The sequence below is a fragment of the Boleophthalmus pectinirostris genome, unplaced genomic scaffold (assembly GCF_026225935.1).
Source record: "Boleophthalmus pectinirostris isolate CB_2022bp ecotype Guang Dong unplaced genomic scaffold, ASM2622593v1 HiC_scaffold_13, whole genome shotgun sequence".
Classification (NCBI taxonomy): Eukaryota; Metazoa; Chordata; class Actinopteri; order Gobiiformes; family Gobiidae; genus Boleophthalmus; species Boleophthalmus pectinirostris.
Genome location: NW_026571036.1, coordinates 13,488,268 through 13,512,206, shown reverse-complemented (window position 1 = coordinate 13,512,206; position 23,939 = coordinate 13,488,268). Strand labels below are relative to the sequence as shown.

The 23,939-nt window shown below is 38.1% G+C and overlaps 1 protein-coding gene across 1 annotated transcript in view; it reads right to left on the bottom strand.

Moving 5' to 3' along the window:
* The window catches only part of map3k5 (mitogen-activated protein kinase kinase kinase 5), a 77,900-nt gene that overhangs the window by 24,109 nt on the left and 29,852 nt on the right, over positions 1 to 23,939 (bottom strand). The window contains exons 4-13 of the mRNA XM_055149635.1: positions 22,107 to 22,300; positions 20,258 to 20,426; positions 17,540 to 17,646; positions 11,713 to 11,883; positions 8,315 to 8,427; positions 7,340 to 7,505; positions 4,669 to 4,822; positions 4,482 to 4,589; positions 3,615 to 3,667; positions 1,250 to 1,345 (exon numbers count right to left, since the gene is read on the bottom strand). Of these exons, the coding sequence (XP_055005610.1) occupies positions 1,250 to 1,345; positions 3,615 to 3,667; positions 4,482 to 4,589; positions 4,669 to 4,822; positions 7,340 to 7,505; positions 8,315 to 8,427; positions 11,713 to 11,883; positions 17,540 to 17,646; positions 20,258 to 20,426; positions 22,107 to 22,300 (1,331 nt within the window). The remainder of the gene's footprint in view (positions 1 to 1,249; positions 1,346 to 3,614; positions 3,668 to 4,481; positions 4,590 to 4,668; positions 4,823 to 7,339; positions 7,506 to 8,314; positions 8,428 to 11,712; positions 11,884 to 17,539; positions 17,647 to 20,257; positions 20,427 to 22,106; positions 22,301 to 23,939) is intronic.

The following is a 23,939-nucleotide window of genomic DNA, read 5'->3' as shown; positions in this document are numbered from 1 at the left end:
ACCATGAGTCAATAAGCAGCAGTTTGGTTTCACAATTATCACCAACTAATGTTATGTTCTAGGGCAAGACACTTCAGCTTTTGTCCAATATAAAGGTAAAGTTTCAACCAAGTGTGACTGTGCGTTAGTGAGCGTAAAAAGCATTGTAATACATAATAATAATAATTATATCCAACCTCTCTGGTGCACTTTTGGTCCACGAGTATTTAAAATTATACATTCAAACTGTTGCTGCTGTTCAGTATGTAACAGACAACCACCTGGCATCCATCTTAAACCTCCCTGTCACCTCCTCACTGTCGTCTTCCCTTTTCTGTGCATTATAAGGCAAAAGTGCATTGGCAGCAGCTGAGATGAGTCACGACCATGCTCATTCCAGACATAATAGGACCAGAAGTGCTCGGAGCCTCAGATGTGCGAGCCTGCATGTAGCAGAGAGGAGAGAGGTACGCAGGGGTAGTGTTAAAATGAAATAGGTGTGTTCGTGATGAAGTGGAGGTGCAAAATATCGCAGCTGCATGATAGAGCTGACTATAAGTTCAAATGGAAAAGTAAAGTCTTAAGTGCTAAAAGAATGAAAAGCTAAAGACTTAAGTTATGATTCTTGCAAGATCTTTTGTATTGTATTTTTCAAAGCAGTCACTTAGTGATTCTTCGTGTTTTTATGGTGGCTGTGGGTAAAAGTGTCTTGCCCAATGACACAACTACACTACAGTATGCAGTTGGTGATTGATCTCTAAAGGCAGCATCCACCAAAACTATAATGATGGCAGTTTAAAAAAATAGGATGGTCTACTGTTCCCAGCATACATGAAACGTTGAAACGACAAAATAAATGCAAAACAAAGAAACTAAGAGAGTTGCATGAGGAGGGGCATCCAATGTAAAATCTATGAGCTTAATTCATACATGTAACCCTGTGTAGCTCTTAATGTACTACAAGTCAGATTGTGTCTGGTGCCAAAAGCTGTCCAGGGAGTACAGATGGAGACTAGCTTTAGCTAAATCTGGAGTAGAGCATCTTTTCTTTTATGAGATTAACATGTTTTCACTTGGTCCCTGTTATAAAAATTAAAAGTTTAAAAAAGTAAACTGAACAAAACTTAACAATGAGGAAACTATTAGTCACAATGGGTCTCAAGCAGAGCATAGACTAGGCAATGATTATTACCTTACAAAGGCTAACAACTCCAAGAACTACATGCATAATACTTTTTTATAATGGCTTACAATGGCGATGATGACAAACCTTTTGCAATGCATTTCAGTGCAGAAGTAGATCTGAAAATCTTCAGCATTATGAAGGACATACAGGAAAGCACTGCGCTCATCAAACTTGGAAATGCTGAAAAAGAATAGGTAATAGTTAGGTAAGGTATCGTTTATTAAAAGGTCGAGAAAGGGGTGTGTATGCTCTGTATCAGTTTTTTTGTTAGATATCCACAGGTGTGAAACAGGGGCTAAGAGGCAGTGTTGTTGAGTGATTAAGCATTTAGTTTTCAGACAGCTTAGACAACGCATTGCTCACCAAGTTTCCATAGAAGTAGCAAGGGAGAGCATCTAACCCAAAAATAATCAATGCAGTATGACACTAGGTATATTTTTATATTTTTACGGTAGAATAACTTCACTAGAACACTGACAAAAAGTAGCTACACTTCTGTAAAATCAAAATAGCAGATGAAATTGAAAACTTTTTTTAACATGCCAAGGCCAGACAGGAAAGGCATTGGCCTGCGTGTCTCTGTGTAGTATTGTGTAGAGGAACTATTGTGTCCTGACTGTGCGCAGCTGAGTGGGAGAATAAACTAGAGTGGTTGCCATGGAAACGCCTGAGCACAGCCCTCCAGCTCTCGGGATGAAGTCCTCCAAGACACGAGGGGAGACGGGGACACATGTGCAGGGGACTGGAGCACTGGCTTATGCAGTCACTCAAGACATCATACAATCAACGCTGAGCTAAAATGTTGATAACGTTCTTAACTATGTCATTTTTAATGTCAGATTTTCAATGGAATAAACTGACACATGTGACCATAAAGCCAGTAAGTAGTAGTAAATAGTAGTAGTTTATTAAGAAGGCTTCAGGTTTAGATACAACTAAAGGTTTAAGTTTTAATTAAGTAGTTACAAAGATTTAAATAAAATTGATATGGGTAAATAAAGTATAGTTATTATAAAGTTTTAAAAGGTAGTACACAGATATTTTAAGTATAAATAATGTACTCAAGTAATCTTATCTAAGGGAGCACAGTCTTACTTCTACACACAGACTTAATTTGATTTTATTTAACACTGTATGCCCCTAATAAATGTTGCATGAGACCTTGTGCGTAATCAAGAGTTTTTTTTTTTCTGTGCACAAAGAGCTGGTGAGATAAAAAAAATGCCTAATGAGAAGAGATGCACTGAAAGTTGACAAATGACTGTAGGAAGTTTTAGTTAGTTTAGTTTTAGTTGTGTTTTTAGCAATTTGTGATCTAATCAACAATAGGTATAATATTTAAGCATCCAGGCTATCCCATTTCGCATTTGTACACTTTTATGTTGGATGCTGTTAATGTTAATATTATTGCTACAGATGCAACTCAATCTCACATAATTAAGCATTTTTTAATCTTGTTTTTTAAATTACTTCATATATTGTCTTGTCTTGTTGATGAACACATATCTAGATAGTCCAATGAGGTTAATATGGTGTTCCAATAATTTAGGTTATTCGGTTATTTTTTCAGACCAAGAGTTTGTTTTCATACAGTTTCGACTTCTCACTAGCGGTCTTCCTCAGAGTGGTCACGTGATGTTGCTGTGACGTGTCCCGTCAACTGATTTATATAGGTTTTGGCAGTGTCTTCAGTCTGACAGTCCGCAGTCCAACTTCCTTGTCGCTGAATTAAAGAGGCAATCGAAAAACGGAAACGTGCCCACGGGACTATTAACTGGGACGAGGGAGCTTTTTTACTCTCACACACCTGGGATACTGTCCTGAGGAAGTCGGACTGCAGATGGGGCTGTCGTCCTGCCTCCTCTAGTAGGAAGACAGCGCCAACACCTGTATAAATCAGCTGACCGGACACGTCACAGCAACATCACCTGACCACTCTAAGGAAGACCGCAAGTGAGCAGTCAGGTATGAAAATAAACTCTTGATGTGAAAAAAAGAACCTGAAAACACACATACCTAGATGTAAAAAAGAGATGTCTGCATGCATAGAGAAAATTACAATGAATAATCTTATCTTCATTACCTATTATCTAGTTTTCTAATTATAGTTTTTAATTACCATAGAAAAATCATATATTATTAAATTACATCTATTACTATACCCATGCAGTGTTAAATTGAGGTGGGGAAAGTTAATATTGAAATTGATCAAATGTGAAGTGTCAATAATCACAGTGGAAAAATAGACCATTGTCATACAAATGCACAAGTTCAACAATTGTGTGCATAATTTCATGTAACTGATTCAGGAATCCCACTCCATGTTACAATCTGAAAACAGCTGGAGTGTCCATGTGAGTTGGTAACTATGGCTTCGTGATGGGCAGCGCTTCAAAGTCATGGTGACATTACTGAGTGTAACCAGTTTGATTAAGTAGAGACAACTGACCTGACGCCTCGCACTGAAGTGGCACTGAAGTTCCACTCATGGATCCCTTTTTGCTGTGAAGAGACCACAAACCAATCAGAGCATTTTAGACGTTGTGGGACAGCGGCTTAACCTGAGTGCATGGTTATTACACTGGTTGATAACAATTACAGTTTAGATGGTGTACTTGTTGTGGTTAAAATTTGCATTAGAATGTGTTTTATTTGTTTACTTCCTTTATGTATGATTCTTTACGGTACTTGACAGGGATGACTCAGTAACTCAAAACATGCCACAATTGAATAAAAACTGTAAAAAGAAGTGACGGCTGATAATAATAGTGCTTTTATTCAAAGCTGGTGAGAGTGGCCTGCTAATGAGGATCTGCATTTACAAGGATAGATTTCAGTGAGTAACCACTTCCATTTATGTGTGGGTAAGCAACTAAGTGCTGAGCAAAAGAAAAGATCAATACTGTAAGAAGAGAGAAAACAAGAACACAGTAATACTGCAGCTTGATAAATAAACAAAAAAGAGTTACATAGACTGTGATGAACTGCTTCAGATATTAAATAAATGGATATTCACACACAAAAACACCAAAAAATCTGCTTACTGTAATGCTATTTTTAAATGTTACTAATAAACAAGTTTAGTGATCTGTAATTCAATCAGAGTGTGCATAGAGCAGGTTCAGGATCAGGTGTTGCGGAGGAGAAGGAGGATTCACACAGGGTCCAGGAGAGATCCCTAAATTACTAAAACATGCATGGATGACATATAAAAACTCTATAAAGCAACTCAACAGTTTTTGTTTGAAAACAACAAACAATTTTGAGTAATACTCCTTCTTTAAGCATAGTTGTCATATCACAGCTTAATCATTACCTTGTCATCAGGAGCCACATGCCAGATAGACACTGTGTTGTCCTCTACGTCTTTGTTAATGGACAAATATGAAGGCTGGTACACTTTGGTGGGCTCCAGTATCAGCACCTGTGTAGTTCCAACATGTTACAATTTCTCTCTCTTTTAAATTTCTTTATATGATAACATTTTGATTCAAGTTTCTTACAGGAAATCGGACGGAAGACACATCCTTTTTTGTGGATTCTACCAAAAAGTCCATCCAGAAGTCCACCAGTTCTTGTTTTGGGGGTGGCTGCTCTGTGCCAGGCTTTTTGAAATGCTGATAAATCAGAATGGTCTCGACAAGAGAACGCAAATACCTAAAAAAAAAAGCAGAGAACAGTTGTCAGTAGCCTATAGGTGTTGGAATAGATGTATTTATTTCAGCATTTATGGTGACTGGAACAAAAATACTAGCTGTAGGTTTATTTATTTATTTACCAAAAGATACAAACTTCATCTTAAATTTGAAAAACAGAACTAGTTCATTTTAAATGGTTTACAGTGGTCCAAAGTTATCCCACACTTACCTTATGTTTTCTGAGCATCCTAATTATTTACCACAATAACTTTATAAGTGCTTTTCTCAACTTTCAGAGACCAGAGAGCAGTAATGCTAACAACATTCGGACGATATAACAATTATATGCAAACTAGGGATGGGCATTCGATTAAATTTTCTTAATCGATCGTCGGAAGAATTAACGATCGATTATTAATCATTAACGTTTTTATATTAAAATGATCATCATTATTATTACTATCTGCACTACTAATCTGCATAAATAAATTCAACTTTACGACATATAAACCGTAACGACTCTAGAGCCACATCAATCCGTTTGACATTATAATGTGTTTAATTCAGTTTTGTGCAACTCTCACAGAAACTAAACTTAAAACCGCATCGCTAATTTGCATAAACTCAGCGAAGATAAAACTACAGCTCTTGTGTCGCTGATGCGGTCAATTTCTGTTGGATTAAAAGACATGATACAGTGGAATACAGGTTAGTGTGACCATATTTGCGTTTGTCAAAACCAGGACACTGTACGGGGGGTGGGAGGTGGGGACTCGTCATCGACATTGCGCGACTCTCACCTGGTAAAGCTTTTTCCCACTGGATACCGAAACATATGTGCTGCTTTGTACACTGTGCACATAGACTCACACTTGTCCCGAACGCAACAGAAAGCGTGGAATTTCTTGTACAAATCATCGTTAAATACACATTTGTGCTTCGGCACACTGCAGGCTGACCTACTGTTTGTGTTTGCTCGCTCCTTCTGAGTGCAGAGAGCTACATGTACGGACCCCTGTTTGGTCACACTACGCACAAACCTACATTCGGTTTGTCGATTAAAATGAACGTAATCGATGAAATTCTGATGATCAATCGATGATCAATTATCGATTAATCATGCCTATCCCTAATGCAAACAGTTCACAGCAGACTTATTTTGATCTCAAGAGCGGATAAATATATTATATCTGTACTAAACACGTGGACAGTCGTTTACAGGCCTATGTTACTATGTTTTAGTCTGCTCTGCAACATTGTCAGATGTACTATTTTGTGAATGCAATTTACATCCGTTCTTATAAAGCTCCTGAACACAAATCAAAGGAGACTATGCAAACAAGCAATATTGTGGGATTGTGTTTCCAGGCAGGGCTCAGTTTGTCAGAGAGATTTTAATTAGGTTTTCACAGCTGTAGTAACTGTAATGAACATCTGGGACACAGATGCACCATGAACTGTACAAGCTGTCACACCAGCGCAGTCTTTCAATGTCATTAACTCAAACAAATGGGGACAGTCATGTTGAAAATAAGTACATGCGACAGGGAAAACTGGGAAACGAATTGAGGCATAGCTCAGTTTGACATGTCTGTTATGATCCTGGCTGTAACTTTGTGTCAAAATTTCCCACTTGATTGGCTACTGACGTCATTTTCCTTACACATGAATAGTTACCAGAACTAAACACAACTATATGGACACTGGGTAAATTCAACTTTTTATGAATGCAAAAAAAAAAAAAAAAAAAGATTTTAATGGTTCCCAAAAACAGTAAGCAGTTATTCAAAACTTAACAGCACTAAGAAACTTCTCTGGTGGAGGGATCATTAGTTGCTTTTCTCCATGGAGAAGTTATTGCTTTAACAGTTCCACAGTATATCATTTAATGTTTCCATTTTCATTTAAAGGTCATTTTACAAAAAAAAAAAAAAAAGAAAGAACTCGTGTGAGGTTTCAGCCATGTTAAAATACTGTTACCTAAACAAAAACATAGCTGGAGTTGTGTTTTGTTTATTCATACATGTTTGAATAATCCTTTATTATTAGTCTGTCTACATCTCCAAAGCTCAAAATGCTCTGTTTCACCTTGTGATATCAAGCTGTGGTAATTTTCAAGTTGACAACTCCTTTTACCCTTAGCTCTGTAGACATTGGCAGTTCCATGGCTGAAATCATCCAAATGATTCTAGCGAAAGTGTATGGAGTTTAAAAACAGTCAAACATTTCTTCTATTACCACAACACAATGTGAATCAGAAGGTGAAACAGAGTGTTTTCTGTTTGAGAGAAGAACTCAGTCTAAGTCTGCAGTTTTTTTTAGCTTGGTGGCATTACAGCTTGTCTCCATGGAGATAGAAAAGTTAAACACCATACTGTGGAACATTCCAGGCAAAGTAGTACTATTTCCGTGGGGACAAGCAGATGGCTGACCCTCCACTAGTAAAGTTACTTTATGCATGTTTTATTTTATCTACAGTAAGTGTTTCATTCAACTCAAACACAGATTTACTAATGCAATTTTAATTTGTCTAAACTCATTTGCTATTGGTGCTTTGAGTTTGAAGAGTTTCTCTGAGGCGTGGATGACCCGGGTGTTGTCACAGGCCAAAATACTGGCCCCCAGGAAGAAGCCCACATCCCAGTAGCTCTGCAGTTTATCCAGGCTGCCCTTCTTCCCCAGCAGACTGCTCAGCTTCACTCCTGCAACACAACACAGTATCATAGCTGTAATATACCAAGGTCACTGAATAAATACATATAAATACTATATTCATTGAGTGATAAAATATATGGTAATGTTTGTGTTGCAGTTATAGCAAATTGTGGCAAGAGAGCAATGTCCTTTTCTTTATCACATCTCTGTATCGCTGAATTGATATATTTTTACCCTAATATTGAGAAGGACAGATGGAAATGGTTTGTATATTAGATGTTCTTTACACTAAATTTTATATATTTTTTAAATCACTAAATATTTTTTTATGCAAATACAAAGGCCACCTATGGCAGATACAATATGACAATGTGATAAATCTTGCTTTTATATTTTTCAATTACAGGGCAATTTTCATAATCATTTCTGATATGTCAAGGCTGCCAATATTAGACAAATGCATTGTGTAAATGGCAATACACGTGAGAGAGACTGGAGAAGGGAAAGAGGATTGGGGTCCACAGGGACAGAGGTGAGCTGAAAAGGCCTCAGAAGATTCCCAGAAGACTTGTGCTGTTTCCCCACATTCTTCAGCTGCAGTGAGGCTCAAATTTCAGAGGAAAAAACAGTGAACACATCGCTACTGAACAGCAGGTACCTTCTGGTGGCATTTAAGACTTAGAACTGCCCAGTTATCATACAAAGACCATAACAGCAGACACTTTCACATTTCTGTACTTTGCTCACTTTTGGCATGGAGTTACATACACATCTATGAATTGCTTTAGTTTTTATAAAATGTATGAAGTAGCTGGAGTCAGTTATCATTATATCAGCCATGGTTTAATCCACTCACCCACTTTCCGCAGCTCGAAGGACGTATCAAACTGATGTCCCGCTGCCAGGAGCAAAACAGCATAGTTGATACCAGAGTGTAGTGTTGGCTCAGATTCAAACCCCTTTTTAAACCTGAAAGAATACAGTTCAAGTAAATGAATCAATAAACAAATATATTTTCTATATCATATTTTCAACAGATACTCACACAAACACATGGTTAAAAATTAACCCAAAACATTTTATGCACTTCTTCACATTTTTGCTTCAGTGGGTACATTACGTATTGCAGTAGCAGTAACAGTAGTAGAGTAAGTTGTACAGTAAGAGCAGTGTTACTATCTTACACACAAGTTACACAATTTAAAGTTTAAAGCTGCATTGCACAACTTTTCTGGTGAAGGGTCTATTACTTGTCTCCATGGAGATATTATTACTTAGCTTGTTTCATCAGATTCATTACTCGATGAAAGGCAGGTACTTTTTTATTTAACCAATTGCGGCTAATTGTTCGTGACGTACATAATGCACAGCTAACAGGGCTAACTGGTATATTATGCTTTTCCCAAATCCCATTGGAAAAAGGACAATAATGTCTTTTCCCTTGATAAAAAAATCACCAAACATTCTCTTTGTTCCGGCTTTAAATTCTCAATATCAGGAATCGTTGTCAACACAGAATGTATGGCTCTTCGCTGCTTGGCTGGTGCCCGAACTCGCACTTCCAGGGTTTTTGCAAATGGTCTAGTGTATTCCGATTCCTGACCTAGTTGCTGGAGGGAAATGAAATTGAGTGGAGGCACTAGGTGGCGCCAGCCTGGCTAGTTATTACTTGCCTTGAATGTTCTGTGTCATTAAACACGTTTATCTAGTATTTATTTATTTTGGGTGTTTCTATTACATACAATAATTCTTTCAGTGAATAGGGTTGCCTCTCCACAGTTCTGACCTGTCATGTAGTCTATAGTTATCTTGCTTGAAATAGACTAACATGGAACATTCTAGACAAAGCAATAACATCTCCATGAAGACAAACAGATGACAGACTCTCCACCAGAAAAGTTGCACAGTGCACCTTTAAGCAGACTTGAGTTGTACCTATCTTAAAATCTAAAATCCAACAGTTTGCTTTGCAGGATCCCCAGAGAGAAATGCGCTAAACTCATACAAACAATCAGACATATTGAGCTGAGGTCTAGCACCAACAAGCTGCAACCAAGAGCCCATCACAAAAGTAGAAATTCAATTTATTTAATGAGCAATCTGTTGTGCCCGGGGAGAGGGTGTAAGTCTTATTAGCCCTGTTGTTCCTTGGATGTGAAATTCTCAGCCAGATGGAATACGATTATACAAGCAGCATATTCCATCCAAGTACACAATCATATGAAATCTACAAAAAATAATTTCCACAACACGGCAATCACACTTCAGTATTTTTATGATTGTTTTGCTGCTTCCAGAGCCCTGACTCTGTGGGCTATAAACAACAAGTACATCAAGAACCTGACAATGAGGCTTTAGAGGTGGAAAGCAAAACAGTACATTTTAAAGTGTTTTGTGATCTATACTTCAACAATGTTTTTCTACTTTTTCTACTTCTACTGGGTTAAGTTCCAGAATTAACAGGGGCAACAGAATCAATGATATCATAACAGTGTATCAGCAGAATATAACTGTCTCAGTCATCCGTCTGTATCAGTGTATGAATCAATTTAATTTAATTGAAGCACATCCATCCAACCATTTTCTTCTGATTTATCCAGGGCCGGGTCGCAGAGGCAGCAGTCTGAGCAGGGAGGCCCAGACTTCCCTTTCCACACACCACTCCACTTCCACTCCAGCTCTTCTGAGGGATCCCAAGCAGTTCCCAGGCAAACAGAGAGACATAGTCCCTCCAGCCCCCCAGTGTGTCCTGGGTCTTCCCTGGGCCTCCCCTCAATGGGACATGCCCGGAACACCTCTCCAGGGAGGTGTCTAGGAGGCATCCGGAATAGATACCCAAGTCATCTCAACTGGCTCCGCTCAATGTGCTTGGGGCAGCGGCTCTACTCTGAGCTCCTCCCGTGTGACTGAGCTCCTCACCCTATCTCTAAAGGAGCACCCAGCCACTCTACGGAGGAAACTCATTTTGACCACTTCTAATTGCAATCTTGTCTTTCAATCTTTACCCAAAGCTCATGACCATAAGCACATGTGAGGGTAAGCACGTAGACTGAGCGGTAAAATGAGAGCTTTGCCTTTTGGCTCAGCTCCCTCTTCACCACATCACTGCCAACGCTGCACCGATCCAACTGTCAATCTCACGCTCCATCCTTCCCTCACTCATGAACAAAACCCCAAGATACTTAAACTCCTCCACATTGAGCAATTAAAATACAAGAGCAGTTTGAGGAGAGTAATATGGACAACAGTGTTCCTTATCAACTTACTAATATCAATTTATGTTGAATATTTTGGAGCATTTGTATTATAAAAGGGTATCAAAATGCTTACAATTCTCTCCCACATTTTAACATGCCCGACTGGAATGACTGCATGCTATTTAAGGATTAAGAAAAGGTGTGTGAACCAATGATCCAGCTTTGCACATGTGATGCAATGCTCAGTTTTCTCAATGTCTATAGTCTAAGTGACACATTGCAGTCATACTAAGTTTATTAATACGGTGAGTCAGGCCACACTCATTCATCACACTTGTTGCCCTTTCAAACTTTTCACCTAACATCATTTGAGTCACACTGGACAAGCCAACTGTTTGCCCTGACAACATGGCTGCACAATATTGAATGATTAACCTGTTTAAGGATCTCAACTTAAGTTTTAAAATATCTGCCGATTTAGTCTGAAGAACAGATACCAGATGCAGACAACTTGCAGAGAGTCTCTCAGCATTCACCCCGATTTCACGCTTATATCTGCCTTGTCCAATAAAACCCATGAGAAAAACTCTTAAAAATGCCCATATTTATACAGTTTCTCATCTACATTATTATAAAGTTATTGCCTCATCACAAACATAGAGAACATTTTGAGCTTTGGAGATGTAGCCAGACTAATATTAATTAATATTCAAATGTGTGAATGAAACAAAACACAACTTGGATATGTTTTAGAGGAGGTAACAACATTATAATATGGCTTAAAGCTCACCTGAGTCAGTTTTGTATAATGCAGGACCTTTAAATATACATAACAATATCAGACTTTTCACTTATTAAGAATGATTCAGGCTTAGTAACTACTTGGCTAAGGGTTATGGTCTTAATTAAGTAGTTACTAAGAGTGAATCATTCTTAATAAACTATATTTGTTCATTATGAGTAAATCTAAAAAAATCTACAAAACCGGAATAACACTAACTGAGAAACAAGCTATGTAATGTACTGTACAGCTCTTTTCACACATGGGTATATTTACCAGTGTGTACTGCTGTCTCGGCTCTCCGTGTCTGTAAAATGAGACTCCAGGAACTTGTCCTTGTAGATGCGTCCAACCAGGCAGTAGATATCTGAGGCCACCTGCTCCTCACCCTCCACCAGCGGCAGCATGATATCCAGGGCCTTCTGCCTGTCTCCTGGAAGGTTCCTCCTGCAATCATACACAGAGTTAGGGTTAGGAACATCACCACCAAAATGTAATCTTCAGTCTATAGAATAAATGACACATTTAGGCCTGTTACGATAATTACTTTGTCAACTTATATTTAAATATATGATGAATGGGGGTGTAACAATGTCCAAATCTAACAATGCGATATCATCATGGTATGAACCTCACAGTACAATATTTATTACCATATCGTGGGAAAGCTCACAATATGGTGGGGAGGCTCATGATGAGGGATGTAACAATATCCAAATCTCTCAGTACGATATCTTCACGATACGCATCTCACGGTACGATATTTATTGCGATATTTTGTGGAGGCTAACAAAACTGTTAATATGCTACTTTTTCCTCTTAAAATGCCTTAACAAGACTTAATCCAAAGAACTAAGACTTAAAAGTGCTTAGAATGTTATTTCTCCATGTAGTCTACACTGAAATGGTCTGTGTAGTTCTATGTAGGGTCTATGTAGTTCCCTCTGTCTTTTTTAAGCTATTGCTGCACCATAACTCTTAATTTAAGCAAAGAGACTTGTAATTCGATCTATTGCGATGGTCCATAATATTATTGTGACAACTCTGACGATACAATATCATGATATTTTGGTTATTGTTACATCCCAAGAACTATACTTTTTCAGGCTCAATAAATATCATGAGCAGTTCTTTCTTTGCAATAGGAGGGAGGTTATTTTGGAAGTTTTAAGCCTATCTGATAATATTTGAGCTGTAGTTGGTCAAATAATTAGCAACTGTGATACTTATACCAGAACTAATTACTAAAGTATTTAATTGTGCAAGTTATTTACTGATGCCTTTTTTTTTTTTTAAAGTTAGGTTTACTTCAAAATGTTTACACAAGTATCATGTTTCAGTGTTATTGTGTCAGTGATAGAAAGTAGTTTCAGTATTATCTTTTATCTGGATATTTTACATGGTAGGTCTATCTTTTTTTAAGGAAGCGGTATTATTCGAGGTGAAATGTATGCATGCATTGTCACTTAAATACAAGTTTGCGACCATATGAATGTGTTAAACCATTCAACATTAGTTCAGAAACAAGAAACAAACACAATCAAACAACAAATCAGCCCTGTCTCACATAGGAAGGATCATGTAGTACAGCAGTAAATACCCAGTCCATTCATTATCATAATCTTCAGCCTTTGAGTCCAGATTAAAAGGATAAACAGGGATAATTAAAAAAACGTTGGATGTGAGACTGTAATTATTGTATTACAGTGATCTGTGATACAGCCTTTCTTTAATGATGAGGTTATTGGGGCCATTAGGCAAATTGCCAGTGTTTGTGTAAGACTTGAAGGCTCCTGCTGCTACCGCAACACATTCAGGTTGTAATGTTTGTCATAACAAACCAATGAGTAAATCAACAATAGGCTGTAATTAAGAGGACGTGCCGATAAACTAAAATAACACGTGAACCTGTCTTTGTAATTTAGCCAAACCAAGCTAACCACTCTGCCAGCCAACACCCCCGTCCATATAAAGTGACATAGCTGTTTAAATGTAACTTGTGCTTAGGTAATGCTACACTTTGGGATATTTAAAAGTTTTAGTCAGCACAATGTACCCAAGTCAATTGCTGGTAATGAGTTAATGCAGACATGTCAAACTCAGGCCCGGGGGCCAAATATGGCCCGCAAGATCATATCAAATATGGATTAGAGCTGGCCCACTGGCTACAGATAGGCTATAGAGACATTATTTATTAAAAAATGTGTTATTATTTTATATGATTCTTCTGGATTTAGTGTTTAAGCAAAACTATTATTAAACTTTTATTTTAATAAGAAAAGGTTTAACATTACATATCTCGAAAGAAGAGAAAACATGCAGATGTTGTTGAAATGTTTCAATAAATACTTTGTTTGGTCCACGAATTAGTCCCAATTTTTAATTTTGTGAATCTCTGTGAATTTGAGTTTGACACCCCTGAGTTAATGCATGTGAGAACTTGAGCATTTATCATCCACTGAAATTGAATATGTGAAGCCAGACGGTTTGAAAAAGCCCTGAGCTAATCATTGCAATTGTGCATGAACCACTGCAAAGATATTGGAAAAAATATCCACAGCTATATTACATAACAGCTCCTTACTAGCACTGTTTTCTGCAAACCTGTTACATAAGTTACATAAATGTCAATTAGACTTGTTTCTCTTCTTGTTAACAGTCTTCCCATAGAGAATTAATTAACAGCCACATAGCCAACTCAAGCATCCTCATTTATGCGCAACTTTCCCAGATCTGTCAAAAAAACGTTATGAAAGTGTGCTCGTCTTTTGTAATATTGTGCTTTTATTTTATGTCATGTGATTTTATTTCTATGCTAGTGCCAAACATATACATTTGAAATACACAATACAGATTTTAATATTTAATTCACTTCCTATTTCCATTGAAGTTTCATGTAATTACCTCCGCCAAGGAGGTTATGTTTTTGCCGGCATTTGTCTGTTTGTTTGTTTGTTTGTTTGTCTGTTAGCAACATAACTCAAAATGTTATGGACCGATTTTGATGAAATTTTCAGGATTTGTTGGAAATGTGAAAAGGAAGAAGTGATTTCATTTTGGGGGTGATCCGAAAGAAATCCTGGATTCTGGATCACTTTGAAATTTTAGTTAACATTGTGGTAAATGGGGCCAAAAATTTTGTTTCTCAATATCTCGGTTAATTATTGACCAAACCCCATGAAATTTGACTCAGGGATGAACAATGGGATCCTCTTTCATATTCCAAAGGCTGATCCGGATCTGATCCAGAAGACTGATTTTATCGCAATTTATATAAAAAATGGGGGTAGTCCTTGGCGGAGATCTGCGCTCTCTTAGTGCTTTTCTAGTTGTTTAATTGTTTCTTGGAATTTTGCTATTACTCAGTTATTAGAAAAGGTTTTACAGGTTGTCAACTACAATCTGAAAGTAAGTATCAGCCTGTGAATCTAGAATAAACATTTACTGATTTGTTGTCATTATACAGTATTGTGAAGTAATGTTATTTACTATGCATTAATTAATTTTGTTACTTGCATCTTGACAATATTTAAGTGAGCATTTTCCCTTCTCTCTCTCTGATGTGTCATGTGACTGGTGTTATTTTGCAAAGTCTCACACTAGCACAGTGTGTCACAGCTAAGATGACAAGTAAAAGGAGATGAAAAAAAATGGTGGTAAACATAACGCTCGGGCTAGAATCTGTGCTGCGTGCCAAGGTTGAATAAAACATATGAGGTGACAGCTATTACCATGGAGACGGTCCAAAGGGAGGCAAGAGAGACCTGATCTAGCACTCTGTTAGGCTGGTGGTCGATGGGGAGTTGGATGGATGGCTTTGCATCACTCACAGGCTCACAGCAAACAGTGCTGGCGCAAGCTAAGGCATTTGGATTTAGAAAAAAATCTAACTACTGGCCTACTGGAAAATTTGGAGGCATAAGATATCACTAAGTGTCTATAATTTAATATTAAGCTGGAGGGTAAAATTCTACAGTAAAATTCAACTGTTACATAGACCTGCATATACAGACTTAGTTTATGTTTACTATACCTATCGGCATAAAGGAAACAATAGGCACAAGTTTGTTCAATGCCATCTCTGTCAGCAAAAATAAACAATGGGAAGGATATGAGGATTTTTTTCACAATAGATTGAGAAAGTGGTTCTATTATTCAATTCTAGACGTGATTGATGTCAGGTGAAAGGACTTTATGCCCTAAGATTAATGTGGCAAGTTTGAAGAGACAGTTCTTAACACATAATAACAAGGTTCAACAATTGTGGGTCATATCTTTGGATGTTCCTTTCAAAAACAGGTATATTTACAAACAGGTGTAATAGCTCATAATAATACATAATTTTCCCATTCAGAAGATATAATATTTTGTTTGGTTAATGGTTAAAGGTTAATCGCTATGGCAACTGCCCTAATTTTTCAGTCTGAAACCAATCAGATTTTTGACGTAACCTATGAAAAAACAGCATATGAACTAATATTATTAAAATATTAGCTATTTACATGTGATGGCTTTTCTTAATCTGTGTCCATTTTCAAACTTGGGCAAATACTGATATTGTGTCTCTGGGCAGGACACTTCACCAACTAAACTATCCATCCATCCATCCATCCATTTTCTTCTGCTTGTCCGAGGCTGGGTCGCAGGGGCAGCAGTCTAAGCAGGAACTCCCAAACTTCCTTCACCCCAGACACTTCCTCCAGCTCCTCCAGGGGAACCCCGAGGCGTTCTCACGACAGCTGAGAGACATAGTCCCTCCAGCATGTTCTGGGTCCTTGCCGGGGCCTCCTTCAGGTGGGACATGCCCAGAACACCTCCCGAGAGGCGCCCAGGAGGCATCCAGAACAGATGCCTGAACCACCTCAGCTGACTCCTCTCGACGTGGAGGAGCAATAGCTCTACTCTGAGCTCCTCCAGTGTGACTTAAGTCCTCACCCAATCTCTAAGGGAGCAGCCATCCACCCTGTGGAGGAAAATCATTTCGACCACTTGTACCCGCGATCTCGTCTTTTTGGTCATTACCCAGAGCTCATGATCATAGGTGAGGGCAGAAACAAAGTTTGATCGCTAAATCGAGAGCCTCGCCTTTTGGCTTAGCTCCCTCTTCACCACGGCTTGATACAGTGACCACATTACTGCAAAAACTAGGTAAACTAGGTAAAGCAAATAAAAAAAAACACTCAGCTAAAAAAATATTCATTGTAATTATAGATTGCTAAATTATCAACCCGAATGATCAATGATCAAATAAACATAACATTATACCAGTTCCATTATACAGAACAAGAACAAATATCTGGCTAGTATCACAAAAGAGGCTTCATCCAATTAGTGGTCCACTCCAGGCTTGCTGCTCCATGCACCCACCGCGAGGCCACTTCAAATCAATCAAGTGTTTGTACAACTGAATACTGATGATGCATGAGTCTGTGAGTCAGCCTCAGAAATGACACAATTAAATTTAGCAGGAAGTTTAACGGGAGATTTTTCCTTTAGGATGCTACAGTCAGCTACTCCCATCTAACTTCCTTCAGCATCTTTATTTCTAATATCTACTGACTACATGAACCCTCAACCTCGATCTGATCTCTTGTTGATAAAATATTGGTAAAATGTACTTGATAATAACATGTAGCTAAGTAATAATTATGCTACATATAAAATAAATCACTCAGTCTTGCACATATGATGCAAGTTGTGATTTTGGGCATAATGTGTCCCCAAGACTCATTACAGTTCTCTCATGATTGCTTATAATTTTTAAAAATGTTGAGCCATTATCCAAAACAGATGTCCTTTTCCAGCCTGATTTTTAATCCCAAATGCCATTAACAGAAAACTCTCAAACTCCGATATTGAAAAGTTCTGCTTAAATTATTCCCTGTTCCTACTACAACAACTAAGTACTTATGTGAATTTGGCAACTGTGACACATTTAAATGCAATTTCTTGTTCAAAATTTCATTATTTCTGTATAATTCCAATAGTATTTGATCAATAATTTGTGAAAAATGCATATACAGTCATTTGTCGAGCATTTACACAGGGTAAGAGCTGCAATGTTGTGCAAAGGAAAATCTTGACTAAGACGCTGGCGACTCACCGGTTGAGTGCGAAGGCGTAGTGGAACTTGACATGTGGATGGACCATGGGGTCAAAGGTCGGCAGCTTCTCCAGTGTCTCCACCAACTTCACCACGGACTCATAATCCTGGACAATGACAGGGGACAATGAGCGGGAGCTTGGGTTGCACTTTCACTGTGGCCACTCTAGCAAAACCATTGTGCCATAAATATCTTTTAATTTAAGTCCTTTATTTCTACCCAAGGTGGAAAATAACTGGATAATAATAATCACCAAATCTGAAACACTTTGGAGTCATTCAATTACAGTTAGATGACCCTCCTTTTCCTATTTCTGTTTCACATGGTGTAGTATTCCTTTTGTTTGTTGCAGTCCTCTATAGTCTTGAAATTATCTTCTGGTTGTTATTTACAGTGTATGCATCTACAAACACCTAAATCAGAAGATTATTTAAATATTTTTCTTTGGTAGTCTTCAGTAGTTTTTTTAATGAAATCTCTAATTTGGAGGAATAAAAAAAAAAATCACTGTTATTTAAACCATGCCCTGTTTTCAAAGTTTGAACATTTTACTTTTTCCCTTGGTGTATAAATGTACAGTATGCAGTTAACCCTTGCAAAGCCCACTCTTTAAACCTTACATCCAATTTGTTAGGTGTGAAATCTTTGTCATATCCACACCATCTCAACATTCCTGCTACACCTTTTAAATAGTTTTGTTGAAATACCTTATTCCACAGGCTGCGGGATAAAGCGATAAATGGGTTTTTCACTTCCCCCATGAAGTCATTCATTTACATATTTGTTCACTTCAAACTTAAATATATACTTAAAATCTGTAACCAGATTATTAATTATAATAGAAATAGGCAGTGATATGTGGTGGTTTTGTAGTAGTGGTAGCAGTAGTGAGATAAAATTACTTCTTCCACAATTAATCATGTACTATTGTGGTTTGGACTAATGATTCCACTTTTGATTCTGCCCATCCAAGTTTAATTATTTAATTGGTCTCCATACCACTGTCACTGCTATACCCAAACTGTGTTGAATAATGCAGGGTGTCTTCCATGCTTGGAGTTCCCATGAAAGATTAATGAGGCAGCCTGTGGCGAGAGGGGTTGTCAAAGCAGAGGGGGACAGTGGAGGGTAAAGGGAGGATGTTTTGGGACACGAACACCAAATGACCAGCCCTGAGCGGTCCATAGGAGGTCTGCAGCGGCCATAATACGAGCAAATGTGACTCCAGCAAGAATGATGAGGCTAGCAAGAAGTGGAGTGAAGTAGTGGCCTTGATGTGACTTTATGAAGTTATGGAATATAGAGTAGTCCCCTTTGTCAAAGTCGTGTAAAAAGTAGAGGTCAAGCGAACATTAACTTTACTTATAGTATAATGGCGTTGTAAGGAAAAATCATGGTCTGCATTTGATCCATCTTTCAGTGCTGCTGAAGCAACCTGTGAGAAGTAGTGAGTGAAGAGTATGGTTTCAGGATAAATTCATGATCAGGGGTATCTAGCTGGAGTATTAGCTTGGGGAAAAACTGGATCACATACACCCATCCAGGTAACTCCAATTAGAGTCCTGTATGGGCCAATTTTTGGAGACCTGCACCCGCCCACACCTGTGCAGCATAGCACCACACCCGCCCGTTAACCTGTGATTATATCAAAGTTAAACCCGCAACCGCCCAGACCCATTAACATTTCCACCCGTTACCCGCTTGTGCCCGTGATAAATCACACACAAATTAAAAGCTAAGTGAAGCAAAACGAAACATTTACGCTTTCTTCATTACAAATACGAATTCACAGACGCAAATCTACAGGCATTATTTACTGAGTAAAAGAAACGAGATGCCAGACTCTTGCGCCACACACACCACAGACTGAACCAGGTCTAAACCAAGACTAAATCAGGACTAACCTAGGACTGATTCTAGGACTGAACCAGGAGGACTAAACCAGGACTGAACTAGCAATAAAACAGGACTAAAACAGGACTAAATCAGGACTAAACCAGAACTGAACCAGGACTCGTACCCGACCCGGTGCAGGACTCTGACCCCAATTGAAGAACTGTACTGATGCGGATGCAGAGGAAAGCAGAGATAAGCTACAGAGGCCTGAGATACATACAATCCGTGGTGCTATACAGCTGCTTAAAAAGTTAATTATAGTAATTTGTAATGAATTGGCATAGCTACAGAAAATGAGTTCACCCAGCTGGATACTGCAGTGAGAAGAAATTATTTTGGATTGCTCTCTATGGAGATAATGCATAAGGATCTATGATGTTTTTGCATTACCTGAAATGTTCCAAAGTATGGCATTAAAACTATCTATCCCCATGGAGACAAGCAGATGAAAGCTGCAGGTCAATTCTTTGGACAGGCGCCCCCGCTATAAGCAAGAATGCATTTTTTTTCAAGGCATTTTTGATATAAAGTGTAAATATTTAATACCATACTGTGAAATGTTCCAGGCAAAGCAATAACCTCTCCAAGCTGACACGCAGGTGATGCCCCCACTTATATAGGTCAAAACTGAGTGTACTTTTGTAGGTGTAATCAATCTCAGGTCTGGAAATGGAACATGCAATGAATAATAAACTAAAGCATAACAGAAGAACACTTTGGTACCAGTCCCAACATGAGATCCTCTGAATTAATATAGGAGATGTCCTTAGGCATATCAGTACAACAAGTCAATACATTAGCTGCATATAGCTGCTTGGTACCTGTATGTCTCTGTAGGTGAGCAGCAGGTTGATCACTATATCATCAGAAAGGCACTCCACGTTGTCCAGTCTCTGCTGTATCCGGCTCAGCTCTGACGCCAGTTCTGTCCCTGTGTACAGCTCCCGTGCCTTTCGGATGTCACTCAGGATGGTCTCACGAAAATACTGGCTGTTTACAAAAATACAATCAACAATTAAACTATGGAAGGTCAGGATTTTAAATTATAGTGTTACAGCTGAAGGGAGAAAAAAAAAAAGAAATCCACTTTCACAATGTCTAAATGATTACATATACGTGGCCATCTTAAAATTTATATTTATGCTTTTTGTTATTATAATATATTGTGATGTCTGAACTACTGTGTCCAAATAATTTCCCTTGTGGATCAGGAAAAAGTTTGTCTAAGTCTAAGTCTAACATTATTTTTTTTAATAATAATAGTTTGGTAGATGATTTTTTTAGAACAAAGATTACAAATACATCAGTTATTACATATCAACTTCAAATGGTATGCTAACATGCACACCAAACCACATTGTTGGAGTTATCAGATGATTGAAATGTCATGTAAACAGTTACAACTGATCTGAGTAATCTTATTTCTTTCTGACTGCTCAACCCTGTGCAGATTCTGACCACGCAAAATATGGTAAAACTTTAACTAATGTGGCAAAATGAATGAGAAACTGTCAAAAAATACTTATGTTTAAACTCATTGTACATTGTCTTCCAAATGTAGTAATTACTTTAAAAATCCATTGATTAGCTGACACATGTTTTTAGTAAAAGTGCATGTAAACTAGGCATGAAAGAATAACTAAAAAATATCATGATAAAGTATCGTCAAAAGTCTCACAATAATATCATGGACCATCACAAAATATCAAATCACAAGTTTATTTGCTTAAACTCATTGTTATGGTACAGCAATAGCTAAAAAAACAGAGGGAACTACATAGACGATGATCCTTTGCGCCTTTCAGTCCAATTTACATGTTGAAATAAAGGTTATTTAACACTTTTAAATCTTAATTATTTGGATTATGATGAAACAAAAGTATCATATTCACAATTTTGTTAGCCTTCATAAAATATCGCAATAAATATCGTACCGTGAGATGCATATCGTGAAAATATTGTAAGAGAATTGCATATCGTTACACCCCTAATGTAAACTGTAAAATGTAAATGTCATGCTATATTGTAAAATCAACTAATTACATCTTTACTAGGCACAAGCCATTTTATTTTTTGGTGCCTATTCCCAAACATAACTTGGAAGGACATCTGGTGTAAGAAAAAAAATGTCTCATGTATTCGTCTGACTACTGTATGCTGTGTTCACCACATTTGAAATACAGACCCGTGATACAGTGGATGTGTTTGTACATTGAGCAGCTCACGTTGCCGGGTGCATGTAAACGCCTGAGTCACTATTCCTGGAGCGGAGCTGGAGCTTGGCACAGCGCACCACCTCAGCTTCACAGGCAGCCCAAATGTTTGTTTTTGTCCAAATAGGGATTATCTCCACGCAAGGTCAAAGTTCAGCATGTACCATACAAAGATAATGAACCAGGAGGAAACGGAAGAGAGGTCCCATAAATCGCAGCAGGTTTCTGCCACATCTGTCAACTGGACACAATTATTGGTATTGTAGCTTCCTCATATTTTAGTACTCTCACCTTTTCTTTTTGATTTTGGATTATTCACATTTCCTGAATTATGTCCAAATTTGTGAAGGAATTTTTAGACAATGACAATCCTGATCTTTAATATAATAATACCAACATAGGAAGAGTAACAAACTTTTACTCAACGGTCGCTATTGTGACGTGTCTGTGGACTTACCATGAGTTGGCCTGGGACACCTTGAGCAGCTGGATGAAGCGGTCCAGCAGAGGCATACAGATGGGGCCTAAGAGCATCTCAAAGCTGGGCTGCATGAGCTCTGTCAGCCCTTTCATCAGGCTGCTCTCGCAACAGTACACCTTATTGTGAGGGGTCACCATGTATGGGATGAACGTGTAGTTTGCTGAGCACGTCTGCAGAAAAAACAACAAAAATACACTTTACATTAGAGTCAATACATCAAGGGCTGCATGGAGATGATAATGCTTTGTGATAATGCTTTTCTCTTATGCATTTATTCAATTACAGGTTTTTATTGCTCCAAAATGCCTTTAACACTTACTGTGCCTCCCCATAGATCTGACCTGGAATTTATACCTGGAGCTGTGGCGACACTTAACATAGGCAAAGCTACGTATGTGCGTATTTTTAAAAGCGTCAGTTTACACCAGAGGCAACATTGCTGCTCCTGCAACACTTGCTTCTCGTTTAAGCACCAAACTGTTTACTCGTATTAATTAAGTTACTAAAGTTTCCGTGTCTGCTTGCCATGTGCCAATCCTTTATAAGTTATCCTTGTAAAATTGACGTTTGATGTTGTAAATCCTTCACAACTCCAACCTTTTCATAATCATTCCCCGAGGTCCTGGATGAAATGCATGGTGTTTACGCAACTTATTTTGAAACAGCATCGGAAGTTTATTATGACACCACCACCAGCATTTCCTGTCTTGCCCTTGATAAACAGCCTGGAGATGTTACACTGATGCTGAAAAATTAGAACTCCAACCTAATATGGGTGACGCACAATTACACCTGTTGTAAGCGTATCTGACAGAGCTAGTGTAGACTGTCCAACCAGTTAAAATTAAAAGACAGATGATGAATGATTCCTACTCGTATGCTGCACTTCTGCACTTACATTCTATTGCTGCTTTTTTGAGTTTAATGCCATACTGTTGAACATTCCTAGTCTGCTTCATCAGCCTGATTCATCAGTCTGACCTCTAAGCATTAGAATTCGTTCACTTGACGGTAGGCGGTAACTTTTTTTATTTAACCAATCACTGCTATTTGGTCACGACGTATGTAATGCACCGCTAACGGGGCTAAATGGTATATTAAGCTTTTTCCAAATCCTGTAGGAAGAAGGGCAATAACGTCTTTCGCCTTGAGAAAATTCACCAAACATTCTCTTTGTTCCAGCTTTAAATTCTCGATCTCGGGAATCGTTGCCAACACAAAATGTATGGCTCTTCACTGATTGACTGGTGCCTGGACTCGCACTTTCGGGGTTTTTGCAAACCGTCTAGTGTATTCCGATTCCTGACCTAGTAGCAGAAGAGAAATTAAATTGAGCGAAGGCACTAGGTGGCGCTGCTAGAACATTCCAGGTAAAACAGCAGAATCTCAGTGGAGACAATCAAGTGGCACACCCTCCACACGAAAATTTACAAAGTGCATCTTAAAAGTTGTAAACTAGTAAAGGAAGCAACATTTTAGCTCTAACATTTTAGGCCACTTCACAAATAAATTCAGAGCAGCTGATACCTCTTATGAACTTATGACGTTGCCAAATTCTATACATAAGAGTGGGTTTCATTAATGACTAAAAATGGCTAGAGGTTTGTATTCATCTATTCAATAGCATTTAGTTTTTAATGTATAATTATGCTCAACTTGTCACTGATCCCTCTCAATGGTTCATGCATTTGAGGGATCTATTTTGAGTGGGCTCACAGGAGAGAGGCTAATGCAAATGTAGGTGTATCGTTTGGATTTCAACAACCAAAGGCAAAGCTGCAAATGGTCGTTTTAGTAAATGTTATGAGA